The sequence below is a fragment of the Silurus meridionalis genome, chromosome 6 (genome assembly GCF_014805685.1).
Source record: "Silurus meridionalis isolate SWU-2019-XX chromosome 6, ASM1480568v1, whole genome shotgun sequence".
NCBI lineage: Eukaryota > Metazoa > Chordata > Actinopteri > Siluriformes > Siluridae > Silurus > Silurus meridionalis.
Window position 1 is genome coordinate 24,292,153 of NC_060889.1, and position 24,994 is coordinate 24,317,146.

A 24,994-nucleotide genomic window follows, 5' to 3' on the forward strand; every position below is an offset into this window, starting at 1 on the left:
CCCAGAAGGTTCAACTTCTCGATCAGGTGCTGAGGAATGATTGTGTTGAATGCTGAGCTGAAGTCAATGAACAGCATTCGCACATAAGAGTCCTTGTTATCCGGGTGGGTGAGGGCCAGATGAAGGGTTGTGGAGATAGCATCGTCCGTGGAACGGTTTGGACGATACGCAAACTGCATGGGGTCCAGGGAGGGTGGAAGCTGTGTCTTAATGTGCAGGTGATGTGGTCTTGTAATTCGTGATCGCCTGGATGCCCTGCCACATGCGCCGGGTGTCTCCACTGTCCTGGAAGTGGTTGTGGATTTTCTTCGCGTGCGCGCGCGCGCTTCGCCTCTCTGATAGCACGAGACAGTTTGGCCCTTGCTGTTTTTAAGGCCGCCTTGTCCCCTGTTCTGAAGGCAGAGTCTCTTTGTTTCAGCAGCGCACGCACATTTGCAGTCATCCACGGTTTCTGGTTGGAGCGTGTAGTGATGGTCTTGGAGATGGTCACGTCATCAACGCACTTGCTGATGTAGCTGGTCACTGACGATGTGTACTCCTCCAAGTTGATGGAATCACCGTAGGTTGCAGCCTCTCTAAACATGTCCCAGTCAGTGCACTCAAAACAGTCCTGAAGAGCAGAAGTAGCTCCTTCTTAGCAGAAGTAGCTCCTTCTTCCTATCCTCATCAATAGGAAGAAGCCAAAATATGTTCTTATAACTCTCCAAATTATATGTTCCAGGGATATCATTAATTTAGAGACAGTTTCTCAAACTTAAAAGCAAGAGAATTGTATTTTGGCATTAAACTTAAATTTATGACCAGCAAGTTATATTTATTTATTGGTTTATTTATTTATTTATGTTTGTTTTCTATTAGTATTTCTTCCTCCAATTCAAGCACATGGTGTAGCTTCATTATGGGTTCTGAAGCTCCTCAGCAGTGCAGTAACAGTCTCTGTGTATGTGCTGGTGACCTTCATTCTGGCAGTGAAATGCTACAGAGCTCGAAGTAAGAATCTTCATTAACCATCACATAAAACCCTCACATTTAATAAGAGACATATTTGAAGTGTTCATGATTGTGTGTTTTACAGCTGAACCTGATGATAACAGACCATACAGAGTGATAGAAGCTGAAACATCTTTCTGAGTGTTAAATGGCACGTTTTTTGTTTCACAAATTGTCAGGATTTGGAAGTGTTGTTTCATATTTTGGCCACTAGAGGCCATCACTTCACTGTTCTGTATTTTAATTTACTGCATTTATAGAAGCTCTGTAGAAGTCATTACTGCTCCCTCATGTTGTCTTCTCTGTAGTTTACTGCATCTGATTTCTTTCGTGTGAGTGTTTGTCCCTGTTTCCAAGTTCCTTGTGGTCAAGTTAAACTGTGTATGCAGTAGAAATGTTGCTTTGCCCCTATAATTTCACCCTTTATATTTTCTCTCCTCAATGTTTGGATTGTTCTTTTTGTCCTGCTGTTGGACTCTTACACTGTCAACCCGAGTTCGATTACCGACCCTGACTTAAGCACTGAGACAAAAAACTGGGAAACACCCACACACACACACACACACACACACACACACACACACACACACACAGGAAAACGAAGCAGGCGGCAGTGGCCAACATACAGTGAGAACACATGGAGGAAGCATTGGGGACCTCTAGTGGCCAAATCATGAAACAACAATCTAAATGCTTACAATATTCATGTACATGATGTCAGTAAGTACAATTTTAGTAACGAGTGGATCAAGTGTTTAAATAATTTTTTATTTTAGTATAACTTATATTTGTTTTCTTTTCACGTTGTATTATTTTTAGCTATATGATTTATTTTAATATTATTTTATGCTCTAAATATCATTTACTAAATGTGCAGTGTGTGTAATATTTGTAATGAAATAAAACATTGCTTATATTTAAATATATTATTAAGCAAGTACCTGGCATCTAAGTTTTGTTTGTCTTTTTTTTCTAATGACTGTCTGCTTCTGTTCAATCATTTTAATAAAAACGTTTCATTGAAAAGGTCTTTTTTGTTTTTGATATAATTAAAATTAAATAACTAGTATGAATTATCTACACAAATTATCTATAGAAATCATCTGAATGTGATTACCAGGTTTGTAAATAACATTATTTCAGTGAATTTTATTAATATACTTTTATTTACCAAATTATGTTTTCTAAATACAGTGGAACCGGTTATGTCGATGTCCTAGGTGGTCGCCAAAAAGCATCGAGATAACCGATGATCGAGATAAACGAAAATCAAAATGGCGGCAATATATAACGTGCTTGAAATTTCTTTATGTACATGATGTGCGTTAATAAATGAGAACGCATGCACGTGTTTTTGAAGGTTTTTACACAACAGCGTTGCCTCGATTTGTTTGATGAAGGCATGCTATAAAAATACATACAGTACATGTTTATCTGTAGAATCATTTTATGTGTCATTTTCTTTTTTATTTATAAATATGTGTGATCATCATAAATTATTTAAATTCATTATGTTTATTTTGTATATTTGGTTATATCTTTTGTTATAATGTATATTAATGTCTTAAGCATTTCAATAATGCTCTTTTTCTTTAAAGCGCAATGAATTATCCTTGTTATTCTATTTTTATGGTCATCACTTGATACACTTTATTGTTATCATAACATTTAACAACAAAAGGCATATGTGCACTAACTAACAGCAGAGATTCACCAGTTGTCAGGAATCCACCTGCCACGCTTCCTTCAGAGGCTGTCATTGCTCCGCCAACAAGCTCGCAGCGCAAATCATGCACAGCTGAAGCTCACTCACTTACTCACTCACTCCCGGCTCCCATACTAACCGCTCACTCACCCACTCGGGGTCCGTTATTATATTTTCATTTATGTTATGCACATATGTTCCTGTTGTATATTTTTTAAATATTATTTTATGCTCTAAATATCATTTACTAAATGTGCAGTGTGTGTAATATTTGTAACGAAATAGAACACTGCTTATATTTAAATATATTATTAAGCAAGTACCTGGCATCTAAGTTTTGTAATTTTTTTCTAATCACTGTCTGCTTCTTTTCAATCATTTTAATAAAAACGTTTCATTGAAAAGGTCTTTTTGTTTTGATATAATTAAAATTAAATAACTAGTATGAATTATCTACACAAATTATCTATAGAAATCATCTGAATGTGATTACCGGGTTTGTAAATAACATTATTTCAGTGAATTTCATTAATATACTTTTATTTACCAAATTATGTTTTCTAAATACAGTGGAACCCGGTTATGTCGATGTCCTAGGTGGTCGCCAAAAAGCATCGAGATAACCGATGATCGAGATAAACGAAAATCAAAATGGCGGCAATATATAACGTGCTTGAAATTTCTTTATGTACATGATGTGCGTTAATAAATGAGAACGTGCATGCACGTGTTTTTGAAGGTTTTTTACACAACAGCGTTGCCTCGATTTGTTTGATGAAGGCATGCTATAAAAATACATACAGTACATGTTTATCTGTCAGAATCTGCCACGCCCCTTCGCCCCTTCAGTGTGTCAGGTGTGCCGCTTTCTGAAGCTCCGCTCAATCGCGCACATATGGTGCTCGTTTATCATCATCACCAGCTCCTATTTAAACTTCCACACCTCACCGTCCGTTATTGTTGGTATATGTTGGTTCACGGCGGTCGCAGCGCAAGCATGCGTATCCCGCACGTGTCTTCCCACGGCACTCTCTCAATGGCTGCTCTTTTCTTTCCAAAGCGCACCGCAGATTCCCCCGATCCTGCCGGTGTTCATTCTATGCTTTTGGATGGTCATCACACGTTCCGCCGCCAAGCGCGACTTTCGCCTCCCGTTCATCGCATAACATTTAACAACAAAAGGCATATGTGCACTAACTAACAGCAGAGATTCACCAGTTGTCAGGAATCCACCTGCCACGCTTCCTTCAGAGGCTGTCATTGCTCCGCCAACAAGCTCGCAGCGCAAATCATGCACAGCTGAAGCTCACTCACTTACTCACTCACTCCCGGCTCCCATACTAACCGCTCACTCACCCACTCTCGGGGTCCGTTATTATATGTGTTCATGCGTGGTCGTGTGTATGCTGCACCCGCTACATACTGTCTCCTCCCGGACTCGCCACCCACGGCTGCGTTTCTTCCCAGCGCACTCGGACTTTCGACGCTTCCTGTAGCTCCCTGCGCCCGCCTCGATAACGCACCGTTGTTGTTATTATTGGACTGCCGTTTGCGGATTATCCCGACCACGGGGTATTTTGTGTTGGCTCTGCCTTTGTTAAATAAAGCTTCTGTTTGCCGTTACTCCGGCTTCCGCCTCCGCACCACGCCTAACCCCAGTATACAATACAACACCTGTAGCAGCTGTAAGACTTGATTATTCTGCCACTTCCGCGAGTTCTTCTGCGGCTGCACCGAGATAACCGACGTTAAATGGCAAATTTTTCCCCCCTTGTGCTCGAGATATTAGGGTTCGGCGACATAAAAAAAGAGAATTTGGCGGTTCCACTACAAAAACGTCGACTTAATAGGGTTGTCAAGGTAACCGAGGTCGAGATAACCGTGTTCCACTGTATTATGCATTTGTTTTTCTTTTATTTTGAATTTGAAAATTATTTCGAACATTTACGTTATTGTGACTATCGAGACTTTTATAGTGAAATGCGGCTTGCCAGAAACACGTGAAGATCGCGCATGCACGGAGATCGCAAGCAGAGGGAGACACGGAACTAGCGATGGGAAGTCCGAATCTTTTTTGCGAATCAGTTCTTTCGGACAGTTCATTTCAAAGAACCGGTTTAAAAAACCGGTTCACCAGTTCTTTTACGTCCTTACGTCATGACGTCATGCATATCCAAATTTCATCTCGGCGGATGAACATACACACTTAACACATTTAAATAAAGTCATGTCTATTGCATAAGGGGATATAGCTTATCTGTTTAAATTAAATCATCATCATCTTAGAAATGTTCCTTACATTTACGTTTTGCACTAAATCACCCAATACAGGCACTGATGTGCAAAACGTTGATGTTTTAATTTGTTAGTAAATAAACTTACTTTTCATTTAAGTCCTCAGTTCACCTGCGCTCATATATCAGCAGCGCAGCGCAGCGCAGCACCAGCCTTTACAGTATGTCGAACGATCTGATTCGTAGTTCAAAAGTGTAAGTGTGTGTGTGTGTGTGTGTGTGTGTGTGTGTGTGTGTGTGTGTGTGTGTGTGTGTGTGTGTGTGTGTGTGTGTGTGTGTGTGTGTGTGTGTGTGTGTGTGTGTGTGTGTGTGTGTGTGTGTGTGTGTGTGTGTGTGTGTGTGTGTGTGTGTGTGTGTGTGTGTGTGTGTGTGTGTGTGTGTGTGTGTGTGTGTGTGTGTGTGTGTGTGTGTGTGTGTGTGTGTGTGTGTGTGTGTGTGTGTGTGTGTGTGTGTGTGTGTGTGTGTGTGTGTGTGTGTGTGTGTGTGTGTGTGTGTGTGTGTGTGTGTGTGTGTGTGTGTGTGTGTGTGTGTGTGTGTGTGTGTGTGTGTGTGTGTGTGTGTGTGTGTGTGTGTGTGTGTGTGTGTGTGTGTGTGTGTGTGTGTGTGTGTGTGTGTGTGTGTGTGTGTGTGTGTGTGTGTGTGTGTGTGTGTGTGTGTGTGTGTGTGTGTGTGTGTGTGTGTGTGTGTGTGTGTGTGTGTGTGTGTGTGTGTGTGTGTGTGTGTGTGTGTGTGTGTGTGTGTGTGTGTGTGTGTGTGTGTGTGTGTGTGTGTGTGTGTGTGTGTGTGTGTGTGTGTGTGTGTGTGTGTGTGTGTGTGTGTGTGTGTGTGTGTGTGTGTGTGTGTGTGTGTGTGTGTGTGTGTGTGTGTGTGTGTGTGTGTGTGTGTGTGTGTGTGTGTGTGTGTGTGTGTGTGTGTGTGTGTGTGTGTGTGTGTGTGTGTGTGTGTGTGTGTGTGTGTGTGTGTGTGTGTGTGTGTGTGTGTGTGTGTGTGTGTGTGTGTGTGTGTGTGTGTGTGTGTGTGTGTGTGTGTGTGTGTGTGTGTGTGTGTGTGTGTGTGTGTGTGTGTGTGTGTGTGTGTGTGTGTGTGTGTGTGTGTGTGTGTGTGTGTGTGTGTGTGTGTGTGTGTGTGTGTGTGTGTGTGTGTGTGTGTGTGTGTGTGTGTGTGTGTGTGTGTGTGTGTGTGTGTGTGTGTGTGTGTGTGTGTGTGTGTGTGTGTGTGTGTGTGTGTGTGTGTGTGTGTGTGTGTGTGTGTGTGTGTGTGTGTGTGTGTGTGTGTGTGTGTGTGTGTGTGTGTGTGTGTGTGTGTGTGTGTGTGTGTGTGTGTATTAATATGACAGTCAAGATAAACAGTGGTTCAGAGAACTGTTGCTGGGTTATCAGTTAGTGTTTTCTGCTTATGAAGGTGATGTGGGCTGTACCAAAGTGATCTCCTATGAAATTCCTGTTTTAGATGTTTCTGTTCAGCTGCACTACAGACACCTGCCACCATCTGAGTATGAGGGTAATAACGCCCACGTAAATCAGCTGCTTGAAAAGGAGCACAAGATCAGTCATATGTACAAATGTAATATATGTGGATAATTTATTTTTTAATTACTTTTTTTTTAATAAATGTTAAATACCTATTTTATTATTGTATTTAAATGTAAGTCCTACTTGTATTATTAAATGCCAATTTTAATATTTTTTTGTTTTATTTATTAGTTTTAGCTCTTATGTTGTTATGAAGGTTATTGTGAAATGGACCAAAGACAAGGGGAATAAATGTAACAACACAGTGAAGGATTTTTCTCTTTATTTATCCGGGCTGCTACAAAGTTTCCATACGATTTAATAACAATTAAAAATTATTCTGATTATTACATCAAAACATTACATCTAACTAGAGCTTCTGAAAATCCTGAAGATCTTTAAAACTTCTTACATTCAGCTGTAAAAATATTAAACAGACTTTATAGTAGTACAACTAATAAATCAATTGAATGTTTTATATATATATATATATATATATATATATATATATGTGTGTGTCAATAAATCACATGCTCCAATTCTAATGCTAATGTGCTAATTGACTAGCGTGTGAAGCAGCTGATTTTAACATCACATTTAATTTAATTCTGTTTTTTTGTGATGAACTGCCTTTTATCTCTTTCAAAACAACATTATTTTCCCTGCTCTTCTTTATAAAATAGATTCTTACGCTCTCTTAATCACTTCACTCATCATGGAGAATATTTTACCAATTAAAAGTCTGTTAACAAACTTTATTACACAAATGGGTTACAGTGACCTTTATCTTAAAATCAGCTTACTGCCAGTGGAAAAAATGATCTGGACAGCAAACTGTGGGTCAAGTTTTTGTTTGTGTCTGTAGTGCAGGTTTTAGGTATTGTGTTGTATCTGTGAACCTCTTAGTAGTTCAGCAGTTTTTGAGCCCCTTGATTCTGGTCTACTTGGTGGAGTTTTAGTGTCTCCTGCTGGTCCTGGTGTCTAGAGGTATAGTATAAGTTTCTATCATTAATGTTGGTAGTTCTGATGTTTTGCTCAATAATAACAGTCACTTGGGTCATTAAAGCAGTGTTGATGTGGTTAGTTTGCTGAATTTATTAGCTGAAGTGAGGGCCATGAAATGTCTGGTTTATCTTCTTCTAACTCAATTCAGACACAAATTGATGCTCTTGAGTTTTTAATATGACAGTCAAGATAAACAGTGGTTCAGAGAACTGTTGCTGGGTTATCAGTTAGTGTTTTCTGCTCATGAAGGTGATGTGGGCTGTACCAAAATGATCTCCTGTGAAATTCCTGTTTTAGATGTTTCTGTTCAGCTGCACTACAGACACCTGCCACCATCTGAGTATGAGGGTAATAACGCCCATGTAAATCAGCTGCACAGGTCATTAGTGAGAGTTGTAGCCCCTCTGCCTCCCCCATTGTCTTGGTGTGAACAAAAATGGTACTCCACTTCTCTGTGTGGATTACAGACAATTAAATAAAAAAAAACTTGTAAGGATGCATTCTCATTTAATCATATTGAGAAATCTTTTGATGCATTTTCAGGAACAAGCTGGTTTTCCACATTGGATTTAGCTAATGGAGAACCAGGTTCCAGTAGCATAGAAGAATAAAGCTAAGACTCCTTTTGCACTGCTTTTGGCCTATACAATGTAACAAGAGCCTTCAAGTGGCTTATGCAAGGTGTATTTAGGGAGCAGCACTGTCAATCACTCTTGCTTTATTTGGATGATGTCATTGTTTTCTCTTCCTCTATTTCACCTCATCTTGAGTGGTTGGAGGAAAAATTAAACATTTAAAATGAGAAGGGCTTAATAATATAAGATAAAGTTAATAATTTGTCTAATTGGTTGTTGTATTTAAGTGCCCAGGATGGAAGTGCAGCACGGTATGTTGTGATATCTGCCCTTTCCTGCAACAGTAACATGAAACACAGAACTACACAAAACTAACTGGGCACAACATGATGTGCATGTGTGTGACATTTAGTGTGAAAAGAACAACCTAAGACAGTAAGACAGTAAACACAGTGACACTGGAGCCCTGATCAGTACAGTACAGATTTATTATTGCAGGTGGATTTACTCATATAATAATAAATACTGTACATGTAAAAACTACATTTGTTGTAGCAGCAATTTATACAAAACTGCAAGTGTGTGCAAAAAGTAATGAAATAGTTAATGATTCTGTTTGTGTGTGTGTGTGTGTGTGTGTGTGTGTGTGTTTAACATGTTGAGGAGTTGAATAGCTTATGGAAATAAACTGTTAGACTGGTTTTGAGGGCCCGAATGCTATGGTACCTTTTTCCAGACAGCAGGAGATTGAACAGTGTGTGTGTGTGTGTGTGTGTGTGTGTGTGTGTGTGTGTGTGTGTGTGTGATTGGCCACAATGCAGGTTGCTTTGTGGATGCAGCATGTGGTGTAAATGATAGAGGGAAGAGAGACCACAATGACTTTCTCAGCCGTCCTCACTATCCGTTGTAGGGTTTTGCAATTCATCAGATCATCAGAGTTTCTCTTCCCTCCATCATGAACATGATAATGTAATGCTGTTATTTATTATATATATATATATATATATATATATATATATATATATATATATATTTTATTGTTTTGTTTTGTTATTTTCTGCTTGTGTCTGTGGTGCTGGTTTTAGCTCTTGTGTTTTTGTCTATTGTACTGTTTTGTTTTTGTGCCATTTCTGTCTAGTGAGTTGTATTTATTTACATTTTTTTGTTTGTTTTAATTTTGTTTAGTTTGGATGTGATGTTTCTTTCTTTTTGATATTTGTAGATTTTGGTGTTATTTTGTAGTACATCTTTCACTTTGAAGCAGTCAGTGTCACTTGCATTGTTTGTTTGAATAATTGCACCTTACAGAAACAGTCCAATATATTGATTTTTGTTTGTTGTTTTGTTTTGTTTAACTGGGTTGTGTGTATTTACCTTCACACACACACACACACACACACACACACACACACACACACACACACACACACATATATATATATATATATATATATATATATATATATATATATATATATATATATATATATATATATTTTATTGTTTTGTTATTTTCTGCTTGTGTCTGTGGTGCTGGTTTTGGATCTTGTGTTTTTGTCTATTGTACTGTTTTGTTTTGTTTTGTTTTGTGCCATTTCTGTCTAGTGAGTTGTATTTATTACATTTTTTTTTTTTTTTTTAGTTTAGTTTGGACGTGATGTTTTGTTCTTTTCGATATTTTTAGATTTTGGTGTTATTTTGTAGCACATCTTTCACTTTGAAGCAGTCAGTGTCACTTGTTTTGTGTATTTGAATAATTGCACTTTACAAAACTGTTCAATATATTGATTTTTGTTTTATGTTTTGTTTTGTTTAACTGGGTTGTGTGTATTTACCTTCACACACACACACACACACACACACACACACACACACACACACACACACACACATATATATATATATATATATATATATATATATATATATATATATATACAGTACAGACCAAAAGTTTGGACACACCTTCTCATTCAAAGAGTTTTCTTTATTTTCATGACTATGAAAATTGTAGAGTCACACTGAAGGCATCAAATATTGTAGGTTTTCAAAGTAGCCACCTTTTGCTTAGATTACTGCTTTGCACACTCTTGGCATTCTCTTGATGCCTACTTTGAAGAACCTACAATATGACATATTTTCAGTTCACTTTTTGTTATGTATATAATTCCACATGTGTTAATTCATAGTTTTGATGCCTTCAGTGTGAATCTACAATTTTCATAGCACAATAAAAAACTCTTTGTTTGATGTCTCAATATAATATATATATATATATATATATATATATATATATATATATATATATATATATATATATATATATATATATATATATATATATATATATTTTATTGTTTTGTTTTGTTATTTTCTGCTTGTGTCTGTGGTGCTGGTTTTGGATCTTGTGTTTTTGTCTATTGTACTGTTTTGTTTTGTTATTTTCTGCTTGTGTCTGTGGTGCTGGTTTTGGATCTTGTGTTTTTGTCTATTGTACTGTTTTGTTTTGTTATTTTCTGCTTGTGTCTGTGGTGCTGGTTTTAGCTCTTGTGTTTTTGTCTATTGTACTGTTTTGTTTTGTTATTTTCTGCTTGTGTCTGTGGTGCTGGTTTTGGATCTTGTGTTTTTGTCTATTGTACTGTTTTGTTTTGTTTTGTTATTTTCTGCTTGTGTCTGTGGTGCTGGTTTTGGATCTTGTGTTTTTGTCTATTGTACTGTTTTGTTTTGTTATTTTCTGCTTGTGTCTGTGGTGCTGGTTTTGGATCTTGTGTTTTTGTCTATTGTACTGTTTTGTTTGTTTAACTGGGTTGTGTGTATTTACCTTCACACACACACACATATATATATATATTTTATTGTTTTGTTTTGTTTGTTTAACTGGGTTGTGTGTATTTACCTTCACACACACACACATATATATATATACAGTACAGACCAAAAGTTTGGACACACCTTCTCATTCAAAGAGTTTTCTTTATTTTCATGACTATGAAAATTGTAGAGTCACACTGAAGGCATCAAATATTGTAGGTTTTCAAAGTAGCCACCTTTTGCTTAGATTACTGCTTTGCACACTCTTGGCATTCTCTTGATGCCTACTTTGAAGAACCTACAATATGACATATTTTCAGTTCACTTTTTGTTATGTATATAATTCCACATGTGTTAATTCATAGTTTTGATGCCTTCAGTGTGAATCTACAATTTTCATAGTCATGAAAATAAAGAAAACTCTTTGAATGAGCAGGTGTGTCCAAACTCTGTATTGTATATATATATATATATATATATATATATATATATATATATATATATATATATATATAAATAAATGAACTAAATCGTTTTATGTGTAATTTATTCCCATACAGTCTCATCAAGGCTGAGGGTACAGAGGGAGATATGAGTCACGTGGGTAAAAGGAGCACTTCTTGTGAGTTTGGAGAACCATCGTTTGAGCACCTCTTCTTAGTGTTTGCTGCACACATGTGAGTAAGAGCAGGAGTCTTTTTCACTAGTTTGTCACCCCAAGGTGAATCTTATTCTTGCTTTCTGGTGTCTTCTTTCTCTTTTTTCAATATTTCATGTACATGAACTTTTGTGTGTATTAAGCTGTGACCAAGATGTGTAGCTACATTTGCATTGGCATTTTTTCTGGGCAGAAAGTTTTACTCAGGTAGTTTTAACATGTGAATTTCGTTTACCAGAACTTAGACATAAAAAAATCGTGGTTTGTTTTCTAGTCCACTTGAGCTGTATGACTTTAACCACTAAGAAAAGAGGAAATGCTCTGTCCTTCTCATTCTTAGAAAAGCTAAAATAAAATCAGACCACACACACATGTGCCCTGCACTGTTAGTTTCTGTGGCATGTGCTATCAGCACAAACACTATCAGTACTCAATAATGAGCAAATACCAATAGATGAACATAATGATAGATATTATAAAAACCTCTACAGTATCTTATACTATCTTATGATGAAATACTCTAAACATGAAGCCCAGAAAACAAATAACTTAAAATGTTACTACGAACACTGTGACCTTCTACAGCAGCAGGAATCAATGAAACTGACACAAAATTTACTTTTGGAATTTTAGACATGAAGATTAGCCCATGATTTGTTTTCTTCTTATATTCTAATTATTCTTACTGTCTTTCACATGTTTCACAAATGGAGTTCATTAGCAGTAGTCAGACACCACCTATAGTAACTGACTGCATGCAAACGTTTTTAGCACCACATACAGAAACCACACATCTCTCTCCCTCTCTCCCTCTCTCTCTCTCTCTCACACACACACACACACACACACACACACACACACACACACACACACACACACACACACACACACACACACACACACACACAGTATTTTAGAACAGGAAGTGTAAAGGTTTTAACACACACTTCTGTCAGTCATCATCAGTAGAACATGATGGAGCTCCGTCCACTCTGTGTGATGATCTGTGAGTAAATGTTTTCTATGTGTTTTATAAAGTGTTTGGTTGTGAATTAAGATTCTAATTAACAGGTTAAAAGTTCTGAAATCTGGTGCCGTTTGATTAATTTATATGTCTATAGAATTAGGAGTTAAAAATACATGCTGTTTTTATAGTGTCATTAAATTCAACCCAATGCATTTTATATGTAAAATATAAATCAGTTTTAAACACATTTTCTTTTAAACAAGTATTTGCATGCTGGAGTTTCTTGTTTCTCCAAACATTAAAGCAGCTGATTATGATTTTAATGGCTGTTTCAACCTGGTACTCAGTATATATTTAGGATTTAATCTTCTTTAATTTATTTGACATTATTTTGCATTTTGTAATCTGGAAAACTGCAGGTCTTAGCATTAACCTGGCAGGAGACCATGCTCTGGAGAATTAATTTCAAGTAACTAACACACTATTAAGTATTGGTAATGGTTAATTTTATCTTTTTAATGAGAGGAATAACAATTATAGTAAGAGTTTTAAGTGTCATGGCTTTGTAATGCTGTAATCTTTCTGCTATAGGAAATGTATTTATTCCACTACATTATGGAAAGTGTAAGACTTTGTGATTTTTGGTTTCTCTGTAACAATGACAACAGTTGATTTGTCATCAGAAAAAAAAAAATTTGTTTGTGACAACTACCTTGTGGTTTGTATGTTGTGGTTGACACTCATTAAACATGACCTTATCTGGTAATAAGTATGGTTTGCTTATTAATAAAATAACCCTGGTAATCATCAGCATATTTATGTATTAGAAAATAATAAGATTTTGGATATGTTTACTATCAATCATTTATTTTGTTTGTTTGTTTCTTCGATTTTCTACTTTTAGTGTTGACTGGACTCATCCATGGTGCACAAGCAGGTGATTTCTATCTTTTTTTTTTATTTGGCTTCTATACTGTATAGACCAATCTGCAAACATTGGGCCCCTGAGCAAGGCCCTTAACCCTCTGTGCTCCAAGGGCTCTGTATAATGGCTGACCTCAACTTCCTACCATAACTCTGACATGCGACGATTTTCACTGAGCTTTAAAGTACATGTGAAAAGTAAAATCTCCTTCATCTCAGTCTGTTCATTTAAAAGATAAGTGGCATAAATTAGAAAATAATACCATGTACAGTACAAATACAGTTACCATGAATGATCTTTATCTTTAGAATATTAAATTTTCTGATTTTTTTTTTTATTGAGACTTTATTGAGACTAAGAGCCTTTAATTTAAATGCATACACATAAATGTAGCAAACGCTCTGTGACTTATGTTATGTCTCATTTTTGCTTATTTCTAGCATTTTTATGGCTAAAACATCATTGGTCAGCTATTTGCATGATTAAAGAAAAATGTGCACATGCATAGCTATAGGTTATATGAGTACAGACTGGGCAGTGCTTGAGACCTTAACTCATTAATATTAGGGCTGTCAATCGATTCAAATATTTAATCGTGATTAATCGCATGATTAATCTTGAGTTGACTCATGACAATCTAAATGTACCTTTTTAATACTCTAATCAACATGGGCATGGACAAATATTGATGCCTTATGCAAATATGTTTATTTTTAGTGAAACCAAACTCAACATAGAGCATGAAGACAAAATATTCTTGTAAATGTTTTGCAATAATTATGATGGTTAAAATTACGTAAATCATCAGGACACAAAATGGAACCTTTGCTATGTTTCCACACGAACGGTTAATGAGGTGATACTGGAGAAAATGTACCTCTTCTAACTTTTACCTGGATTACAGAATCAGAAAATATTTGTATTTAATGTGAATTGGTTTAATTAAAAATAGACATTTTTAACTTTCTATTTATATATTTATTATGTCCGTGAGGCAAATATTCACTGAGATTTATGTTGTTTTATTTGTGTGTCTGTGAAGAGAGATGACAGAGATGGCAGAGAGCGCCCCTATCTGTTTTCTTTATTTTACAAAAGCACAAACATATTTTTGTTATCATGAGTGTATACTAATAAGTCTCTTCAGAGAGAAAAACTTTTTCTCTAAGACCCTTTTTATTATATAAATAATATTATAATATAATTTTATTAAATCTAATCCTATAGATCTGGTATATCACAGCCGTCCCTGACTACTATAATGCCTGCCATTTTGGATGGTATTATTAATATGGGTATTCGATGCGTCAGTTTTTCAGTTTACACTTTGCAATAACAGGATGGAATTAAAATGCAATGTGCAGCCATGTCAGCTGTCCCAAATCTAATCGTGGAAATGAACTGCTCTGAAATTGCTTTAAGGACAGTATAGAAAGATATTATACTTTCAGATTGGACCACTTATTTCTTTAGTTCTGCAACTGTCTGTTCTGTCCCACTGACACAGTTGACAGAAGCAGCAACACACTGTGACTCGCACTGCTACTTTATTATAAGTGATCCCACCTCCCCTACAAGTGTGTGTATCTCAGTGTATTTGCTCTTTTCTCACCTGTTGCCATTATTCACCATAAAGAAAGAACAATTGAATTTCAGGCTCATTAATATGGATCAGCATTCATGAGGTAATTTGCATTAAAAGTGGGTGGAAAAACATTCCCAGCACATGATCCATTAATATCATGTGTGTAATTTGTGTTCCAATTTTCCAAAGTAATGTTTACTTATATAAAAAAATATTAATTGAAAATTAAAAATTGATGCAGAGGAAAGAAACAGAAGTGCATCATGAACAGTGCCAAGATAGCAACAGCTACTGTACATACTGAGAACTCTTACAGTACAATGAAATTAAAACTGAGGAAAGTCTTATCAATTATAATGCTGTTGTGACAGTTGGACATGATAATAGATGAAAGGCAAAAATTTAATATTGAATAGATTGATATTATTGGACTGTTAAAAATATACTAGACTTTTACTATTAGCTCTGGATATTGACTGATATTTATGTTGTTTTATTTGTGTGTCTGTGAAGAGAGATGACAGAGACGACAGAGAGCGCCCCCTATCTGTTTTCTTTATTTTACAAAAGCACAAACATATTTTTGTTATCATGAGTGTATACTAATAAGTCTCTTCAGAGAGAAAAACTTTTTCTCTAAGACCCTTTTTATTATATTAATGATATTATAATATAATTTTATTAAATCTAATCCTATAGATCTGGTATATCACAGCCGTCCCTGACTACTATAATGCCTGCCATTTTGGATGGTATAATTAATATGGGTATTCGATGCATCAGTTTTTCAGTTTACACTTTGCAATAACAGGATGGAATTAAAATGCAATGTGCAGCCATGTCAGCTGTCCCAAATCTAATCGTGGAAATGAACTGCTCTGAAATTGCTTTAAGGACAGTATAGAAAGATATTATACTTTCAGATTGGACCACTTATTTCTTTAGTTCTGCAACTGTCTGTTCTGTCCTTCTGACACAGTTGACAGAAGCAGCAACACACTGTGACTCGCACTGCTACTTTATTATAAGTGATCCCACCTCCCCTACAAGTGTGTGTATCTCAGTGTATTTGCTCTTTTCTCACCTGTCGCCATTATTCACCATAAAGAAAGAACAATTGAATTTCAGGCTCATTAATATGGATCAGCATTCATGAGGTAATTTGCATTAAAAGTGGGTGGAAAAACATTCCCAGCACATGATCCATTAATATCATGTGTGTAATTTGTGTTCCAATTTTCCAAAGTAATGTTTATCTATATAAAAATATTAATTGAAAATTAAAAATTGATGCAGAGGAAAGAAACAGAAGTGCATCATGAACAGTGCCAAGATAGCAACAGCTACTGTACATACTGAGAACTCTTACAGTACAATGAAATTAAAACTGAGGAAAGTCTTATCAATTATAATGCTGTTGTGACAGTTGGACATGATAATAGATGAAAGGCAAAAATTTAATATTGAATAGATTGATATTATTGGACTGTTAAAAATATACTAGACTTTTACTATTAGCTCTGGATATTGACTGATATTTAGTAAATGTGCTTACCTCCTGCCTCTAAAAGCATGTTAGATGTATGAAGGTGGTCTTGCTATGATTCCATACTTTCCACAGTAATTTCACAATTACACAAAATTGTGTAAAAAATGTTTCTATTAAATGTTAGATATGGGTCTTAGTACATCTAAATCTTTCACTAACTGACATAATTTAGCAATAAAGATCTACTTGTTAAAAATCCAATAAATAAATAATAAAATAAAGCTTTAGCAAGACAATTACAGAGCCATACACTGATTGAGATGTGTACATAAAATAAGATAATTTCAGGTATTTTGGGGAGCTTAAGCCAAAAATGATTTCTATATATTTAGAATTGCACAAGCCAAATAAAATATGCGGATCACAAAACAGAATTTCATACCGAATCGGTCGAGGCCTGAGTTACCAATGACCGCCACAGGTATTGTTAGCCAACAGGGTGCCAGTGGAAAAGAGGGAGAGGTAGATGAGTTGTGTATTTGTGTGTATTTATTTAGTTGTGTGTTTAGGAGACCAAGTGGAAAGGGAGGCAGGCCAGGAGTAAGGACAGTGGGTTTAAACTGTTCTATCATGATGTGGATGGAAAGAGAAATGGTGTAGGGGTGATTCTGAAGGAAAAGTACAGTAAGAGTGAAGTGGAGGTGAAGAGAGTTTCTGATAGATATATGAAACTGAACCTGGAAGTTGAAGGGGTGATGATAAATGTCATCAGTGCTTAAGCTCCACAAGTGGGTTGTGAGATGAAGGAGAAGGAAAAATTCTGAAGTGAGTTGGATGAAGTGGTAGAAGGTGTACCTAGGAATAAAAGAATGGTGATTGAGGCAGACTTAAATGGGCATGTAGGTGAAGGGAACAGAGGTGATGGGTAGGTATGGCCTTAAGGAGAGGAATGTGGAAGGCAGATGGTGGTAAAATTTGCTAAAAGGATGGAAATGGCAGTGGTGAATACTTATTTTAAGAAGAAGGAGGATCATAGGGTAATGTATAAGATTGGAGGACGGTGCATACAGGTGGATTATGTTCTATGTTGGAGATGCAACCTGAAGGAGATTGAAGATTGTAAGGTGTTGGCGGGGGACAGTGTAGCTAGACAGCATCGAATATTGGTCTGTAGGATGGTTTTGCAGATGAAGATGAAGAGGAGGAGCGTGATGACTGAAAGAAGAATAAGATGGTGGAAACTGAAGTGATCCCACCTCCCTACAAGTGTGTGTATCTCAGTGTATTTGCTCTTTTCTCACCTGTCGCCATTATTCACCATAAAGAAAGAACAATTGAATTTCAGGCTCATTAATATGGATCAGCATTCATGAGGTAATTTGCATTAAAAGTGGGTGGAAAAACATTCCCAGCACATGATCCATTAATATCATGTGTGTAATTTGTGTTCCAATTTTCCAAAGTAATGTTTACTTATATAAAAAAATATTAATTGAAAATTAAAAATTGATGCAGAGGAAAGAAACAGAAGTGCATCATGAACAGTGCCAAGATAGCAACAGCTACTGTACATACTGAGAACTCTTACAGTACAATGAAATTAAAACTGAAGAAAGTCTTATCAATTATCATGCTGTTGTGACAGTTGGACATGATAATAGATGAAAGGCAAAAATCTAATATTTAATAGATTGATATTATTGGACTGTTAAAAATATACTAGACTTTTACTATTAGCTCTGGATATTGACTGATATTTAGTAAATGTGCTTACCTCCTGCCTCTAAAAGCATGTTAGATGTATGAAGGTGGTCTTGCTATGATTCCATACTTTCCACAGTAATTTCACAATTACACAAAATTGTGTAAAAAATGTTTCTATAAAATGTTAGATATGGGTCTTAGTACATCTAAATCTTTCACTAACTGACATAATTTAGCAATAAAGATCTACTTGTTAAAAATCCAATAAATAAATAATGAAATAAAGCTTCAGTAAGACAATTACAGAGCCATACAGTGATTATAAAATGTGTACATAAAAAAAGATAATTTTAGGTATTTTGGGGAGCTTGAGCCAAAAATTATTTCTATATATTTAGAATTGCACAAGCCAAATAAAATATGCAGATCACAAAACAGAATTTCATACCGGATCGGTCGAGTTAACAATGACCGCCACAGGTATCATTAGCCAACAGGGTGCCAGTGGAAATTAGGCTACTGTTGGCCAAAGGAGGAGAAATGTAGGTACTATGACTGGTAAAGGGATAGAGGTAGCTGAGTTGTGTATTTGTGTGTATTTATGTAGTTGTGTGTTCAGGAGACCAGGTGGAAAGGGAGTCAGGCCAGGAGCAAGGACAGTGGGTTTAAACTGTTCTATCATGATGTGGATGGAAAGAGAAATGGTGTAGTGGTGATTCTGAAGGAAAAGTACAGTAAGAGTGAAGTGGAGGTGAAGAGAGTTTCTGATAGATGTATGGAAGTGAAGCTGGAAGTTGAAGGGGTGATGATAAATGTCATCAGTGCTTAAGCTCCACAAGTGGGTTGTGAGATGAAGGAGAAGGAAAAATTCTGAAGTGAGTTGGATGAAGTGGTAGAAGGTGTACCTAGGAATAAAAGAATGGTGATTGAGGCAGACTTAAATGGGCATGTAGGTGAAGGAACAGAGGTGATGGGTAGGTATGGCCTTAAGGAGAGGAATGTGGAAGGCAGATGGTGGTAAAATTTGCTAAAAGGATGGAAATGGCAGTGGTGAATACTTATTTTAAGAAGAAGGAGGATCATAGGGTAATGTATAAGATTGGAGGACGGTGCATACAGGTGGATTATGTTCTATGTTGGAGATGCAACCTGAAGGAGATTGAAGATTGTAAGGTGTTGGCGGGGGACAGTGTAGCTAGACAGCATCGAATATTGGTCTGTAGGATGGTTTTGCAGATGAAGATGAAGAGGAGGAGCGTGATGACTGAAAGAAGAATAAGATGGTGGAAACTGAAGGAGGAAGACTGTAGTGAGAGATTCAGGGAAGAGGTCAGACAGGGTCTTAGTGGTGGTGAAGAGGTGCTGGATGATTGGGCAACTACTTCTGAAGTGATAAGAGAGACAGCTAGAAAGGTACTTGGTGTGACATTTGCAAATAAAAAGGAAGACAAAGAGACATGGTGGTGGAATGAGGAAGTGCAGGTAAGCATAAGGAGAAAGAGGTTGGCAAAACAGAATTGGGATCGACAGAGTGAAAAATAGGCAGGAGTACAAGGAGATGCAGCAGCAGGTAAAGAGGGATGTGGCGAAAGCCAAGGAAAAGGCATATGAGGAGCTGTATGAGAAGTTGGACACTAAGGAAGGAGAAAAGGATTTGTACCGATTGGCCAGGCAGAGGGACCGAGCTGGGAAGGATGTGCTGCAAGTTAGAGCAATAAAGGATGCAGATGGAAATGTGTTGACTAGTGAGGAGAGTGTGTTGAGAAGTTGGAGGGAGTATTTTGAGCAGCTGATGAATGAGGAAAATGAAAGTGAGAAAAGGTTGAATAGTGTGGAGATGGTGAAGCAGGAAGTGGATAGGATTAGTAAGGAGAAAGTGAGAGCGGCAATTAAGAGGATGAAGAGTGGAAGGTCAGTTGGAGCAGATGACATACAAGTAGAAGTGTGGAGATGTTTAGGAGAGATGCAGTGGAGTATTTTTTGGTTCAAACCTTTTATTTGGTAAAGAATTTATGATTGTACACTCATAACTATATAATTCCTACAAAAACAAAACTTTAGAAAATCTGATAGAGAACAAGGAAAATAACATGGTACTATAACTTTTCCATGTGTATCTACAAAAACAAAGACAACATAAACATATCTACACACAGGAGTATGTAAACAACAGTTAAATAAATAAACAATAATAAATAAATAAAAATCAAGGGGTTTAATCAGGGGATAGACACTGCAAAGAATTAAAGTATACAAGAAATAGTTGTCATCTACTGGTACATTTTCCAAGGTGAACTCTAATAGAATATCTTATTTTTTCTCATTTTAAAAAGGATATGTTGTATTTAAGTCACTGATCTGTAGTTGGTGGTTTAGGGGATTTACAAGGATTAAAAGATGCTGCCTGGCTATCAAATATGTGGAGGCCAAAATATCACATAGCTTTTTGGTCCCCGACCTTTTTTGCGCATACACAATTTCAAAAATCAAAAAGATAAGTTATAGAAAGTTATAAAAGATAAAGTACTGTGAAAAAAAAATCCTGAATTGCATCATGACATGCATCAACAGTGAGTCATAAGCCCTATTCAGACGGGACTAGTTTTACAGGGGGTCGTTAGAGAAATGTCTGTTTCACAGACGTACTTTGTGATTTTAATCCCATCCGAATTTGCCATGTCTGTCTTTTTCTCACACGACCTCTGTAAAAATTCCAGAGCAAATTACCTACTGTTTTTCAGCAAACTCTGCGCTCCTCTGGGAAATCTAATCCCGTCCGAATGGGAATGTCTGTGATTGCCGAAAATGTTTTTTTCAAAACGCGTTTTCTTGTGTATTTTGGTCAACGTGAACTACCGTACTAACCCTAGCGCGCCGGTATTTAAGTTTCTGCTTTGTCATATGACAATACGCAATCCACGCATCCTGGACATGTGGTCTTGTGCAACGCCCACATCCGTAATAAACACAGAGATGTTAGTCCCGTCCGAATCCATACATGAAATGACAGACGTCGGCTGAAAAAAATTCTAACTCAAACGTCGTTTGGAAAACTAGTCCCGTCCGAATAGGGATATGGACAGATGTGGCAGAGAGAATCCAGTAATTTTCCAAAATAAAACAACGTTCAGAATCAGATAAATAAAACGGAAATAATGTAAGTTATGTATTCTTTCTGTGCGGCCCGTTACCAATTGACTCGTGGCCCGGGGGTTGGGGACCACTGACTTAAGCCCTATTCGGACGGGACTAGTTTTACAGGGGGTCGTTAGAGAAATTTCTGTTTCACAGAGGTACTTTGTAATTTTAATCCCGTCCGAATCTGCCATGTCTGTCTTTTTCTCACACGACCTCTGTAAAAATTCCAGAGCAAATTACCTACTGTTTTTCAGCAAACTCGGCTTTCCTCTGAGAAATCTAATCCCGTCCGAATGCGAATGTCTGTGATTGGCGAAAATGCTTTTCATTCAACGTGAACTACCGTACTAACCCTAGCACGCCGGTATTCAAATTTCTGCTTTCTGCACATCAATAATGGATGTAGAGGTCTTGTGCAACGCCCACATGTAAAACACAGACACTCCTACCTCCGCAATAAACACGGAGATGTTAGTCCCGTCCGAATCCATACATGAAATGACAGACATCGGCTGAAAAAAATTCTAACTCAAACGTCGTTTGGAAAACTAGTCCTGTCCGAAGGTGAATGATGACATCTGTCATAGCTGTCGCGGGGAGTGGAGTTTAAACAAGAGGGATGTGTGCCTTTCCAAATAATGTCCAATCAGTAATATTTTCCACAGGAAGACTAAATACAAATGTATGTGAATTTTTTTTTTTTTTTTTTTTTTTTTTTTTATATATTTCTAGAATTCTGTTCTCAATATGCCATTAAGAGGTACTGAGTGTAGATTAGTAAGAAAAATAATAAATTTAAACAATTAGTATCAGACTGTAACTGGAGAAAAGAAGGTGGACAAGAAGCTGATTCACCTGAGATTCTGTGCTGATGTTGACAAATGATAACCTGCCATATCTGAAATTCCAGAGGTGGATTGGGAGGTCACACAAACACATGTTTGTCTCATTAAATTTGAAATGGTGAAAAATATCTATCCCCTGTTCTAGTTTTGTGATTTCACCATGATATTTTCCTATTATCCTATTTTAATATCACTGGATGCATAAGATTCATACAAAAAATACCAAGTTAAGACAAGAAACAAAAAATATACAAAATATTAACAAACCTAAATATGGCAGTGGCTGGGTACAAGAGAAATAGAGACACAATAGCAACGACTATTCTGTATTTCATATTGAAATGTTATTACTTATGTAAATAAAGGTGTTGGAATTTAATTCATACATAACAATACATTTATATTTTACAGAGAGTCCTAAACCTGTGGTGAAAATACAGCCTGATACACACGTGTTCATGAACGAGAGAGTGACTTTCAGATGTGAATTTCAGACAGAAGGAGACTCAGTGTGGACATATGACTGGTATAGGGATGATAGAAAATTCTACCCACACCGGCTATACTACACATACCAAACAACACAGGAGTTCAGTATCAGCTCTATTACAGACTCTTATAAAGGGAAATACACCTGCAGTGGGAGGAGACACAGTGACAATCAGATCTCAAAGACAAGTGATCCTGTTACTCTCACTGTATCAGGTGAGTTTGTCATTTCTTTTTGTTATTTTCACACACAATATATGTTATAGAAATGTCAGATTTGTGCAGATAATTTAAATGAGTTACACTGAATCTGAGTCTCATTATAACATTACAGTTTCCTCCTGTCTGTTTAGTTTTCACTGTTCTGTCTTAAAGCCTCACATTTCCTTGATTACTGAACAAGACAGGATTCATCAAAAAGTGTTCACTGTCTAATTGATGGAATTTTATTTTGCAATTCAATGTTATTTTAAATTATTAGAAAATTAATGATATTTATGAGAAACGTGTTTTTCACCTAATAGTCAGACTGATCCTGCTGTCATGATCGTACATATTTCATAGTTTCACTGTTTTACTGACACAGTAAAGATCTGTAACTTTAGGTGAATGAAGAGAGCTTTAAATTATGTACTGATGAGTGCAGTTGGTAGTACAGGTTGCTTCCAACTGCAAAACATAATTTACCCCATTTAACATGTACACACAAGAACTAGATCACATCTCAGTCCAACACAGAGTCTGTAGAACACATCAGCTGTACCAATTTACAGATGTTTATGATTTGATTATTTTTAAGATTTATAAACATAAGTAAGTATTTTGGAACACCACAGTGTTTATTTGTAACAATGAACATTTTATAAAGATATCATGGGTGCAGAAATGGATGCATAAAGCAGCCCATAACTATGGATAAATGAGGCTTTTATAGATTCTGTGTTTTATTTTTATTTTTCAAAGTGTTTTAAGAAATATTTAAATAAGCAGGTTATCAAGGTAGACTGTAAAATACACACTGTAACTCAGACCCCCAATGTAGTGCACTGTGTTCATATCATTTTAATGATGATGTTTGAGGGGGCAAGAAAACACACTGTTATTGCTTTGTAGGCAAAACATAAAGTGACCATTTCAAAACATTCCCTTTATCTCTTCTAATAAAGATATGTGTATTTTGGCATGTTGTGTTCCATATAATATTTACTTTATATTTTAATAAAATTAATGTTCATAAGAGAGAGATTTATTAAATGAAACCTATGGTGCAAAGATAAAAGCAGCTTAACAGAAGATTTTATATCAACAGAAAAACCCACACCGACTGTGAGTGTGAATCCTCAGAGCTTCATCTACACTGGAGACACAGTTACTCTGAACTGTAATCTGCAGTCTACTGGATGGAGCTTTTTCTGGTATGATTACTATTACAATTCATACCCCTGTCCCCTGAAGCCTCAAATACCAACACCTTCATCGTAACAGACTCTAATGAAGGAGAAACAACATACTACTGCAAAGCACTCAGGGGAAACTACGAGTCAGAGTTCAGTGCTGCAGCTACAGTTACAGTTAAAGGTACGTCATGTTTCTACATTTCAAATCTATAAAAATAATAATTGTTCTGTCCTCAACATGTGTTAGTGCTTTGACAGTCAAATAAACTCCCTTCTCTCACATGACTCTGAAGACAAGAAGTTTATTTGGCCACAGGTTTAATGGTCTTGGGTTTGGAGTGAAACTACAAATGAACAAATAAACATATTTTAATAATGAATACATATGACGCTAAATCACAATGTGGCTAATGCAATAGCCGGATGGAAAAATGATTAATAATGATCTTAAATCCTAAGAATTTACATTTGCATGCAAGTATAATGTACATCCATGTTAATCAAATAAATAGTTACAAGCGATGCTGTTGCAGGGTTAAATATTACAAAAATATATGGTGATGAAAGAGAGACATCATTACCGATGCCTGCATGCAGCACTTACTACTTCCTGATTTACGTGAATACGTCTCAAGGTTACGAACGTAACCCTAGTTCCCTGAGGGAACGAGACGCTGCGTCGAAACGCTATGGGAACGCCCCTGCGTGACCACGCTCTGAACCACGTGTGAAATCTAGCCAATAGGCAAGCCGTGACGTCATAGACAGGCGACGTCGCGTAAACCAGGAAGCTACAAGATGGCTGTGCGGTGGTAGCGACATTAGCTTCTGCAAAGAGAAGGTAAGCGCCGCGGGATGCAGGGAGTGTGGCACGGAGGCGCGGCGTCTCGTTCCCTCGGGGAACTA

General features: G+C 36.7%; 3 protein-coding genes across 4 annotated transcripts in view; 1 reads left to right on the plus strand and 2 right to left on the minus strand.

Annotated features, from left to right (window-relative positions):
• LOC124387535 (Fc receptor-like protein 5) overlaps nucleotides 1-24,994 on the minus strand; it is a gene marked incomplete at its 5' end in the record, with an annotated part of 205,314 nt that overhangs the window by 10,967 nt on the left and 169,353 nt on the right. The window lies entirely within an intron of this gene.
• Nucleotides 1-24,994, minus strand: part of LOC124387229 (carcinoembryonic antigen-related cell adhesion molecule 5-like) — a 184,165-nt gene that overhangs the window by 4,341 nt on the left and 154,830 nt on the right. The window lies entirely within an intron of this gene.
• The window catches only part of LOC124387226 (carcinoembryonic antigen-related cell adhesion molecule 5-like), an 86,702-nt gene continuing 74,210 nt past the window's right edge, over nucleotides 12,503-24,994 (plus strand). Inside the window, 5 exon segments of the mRNA XM_046851444.1 lie at nucleotides 12,503-12,555; nucleotides 13,421-13,453; nucleotides 22,614-22,907; nucleotides 24,001-24,111; nucleotides 24,114-24,269. Coding sequence (XP_046707400.1) covers nucleotides 12,522-12,555; nucleotides 13,421-13,453; nucleotides 22,614-22,907; nucleotides 24,001-24,111; nucleotides 24,114-24,269 — 628 coding nt within the window. The 5' untranslated portion in view covers nucleotides 12,503-12,521.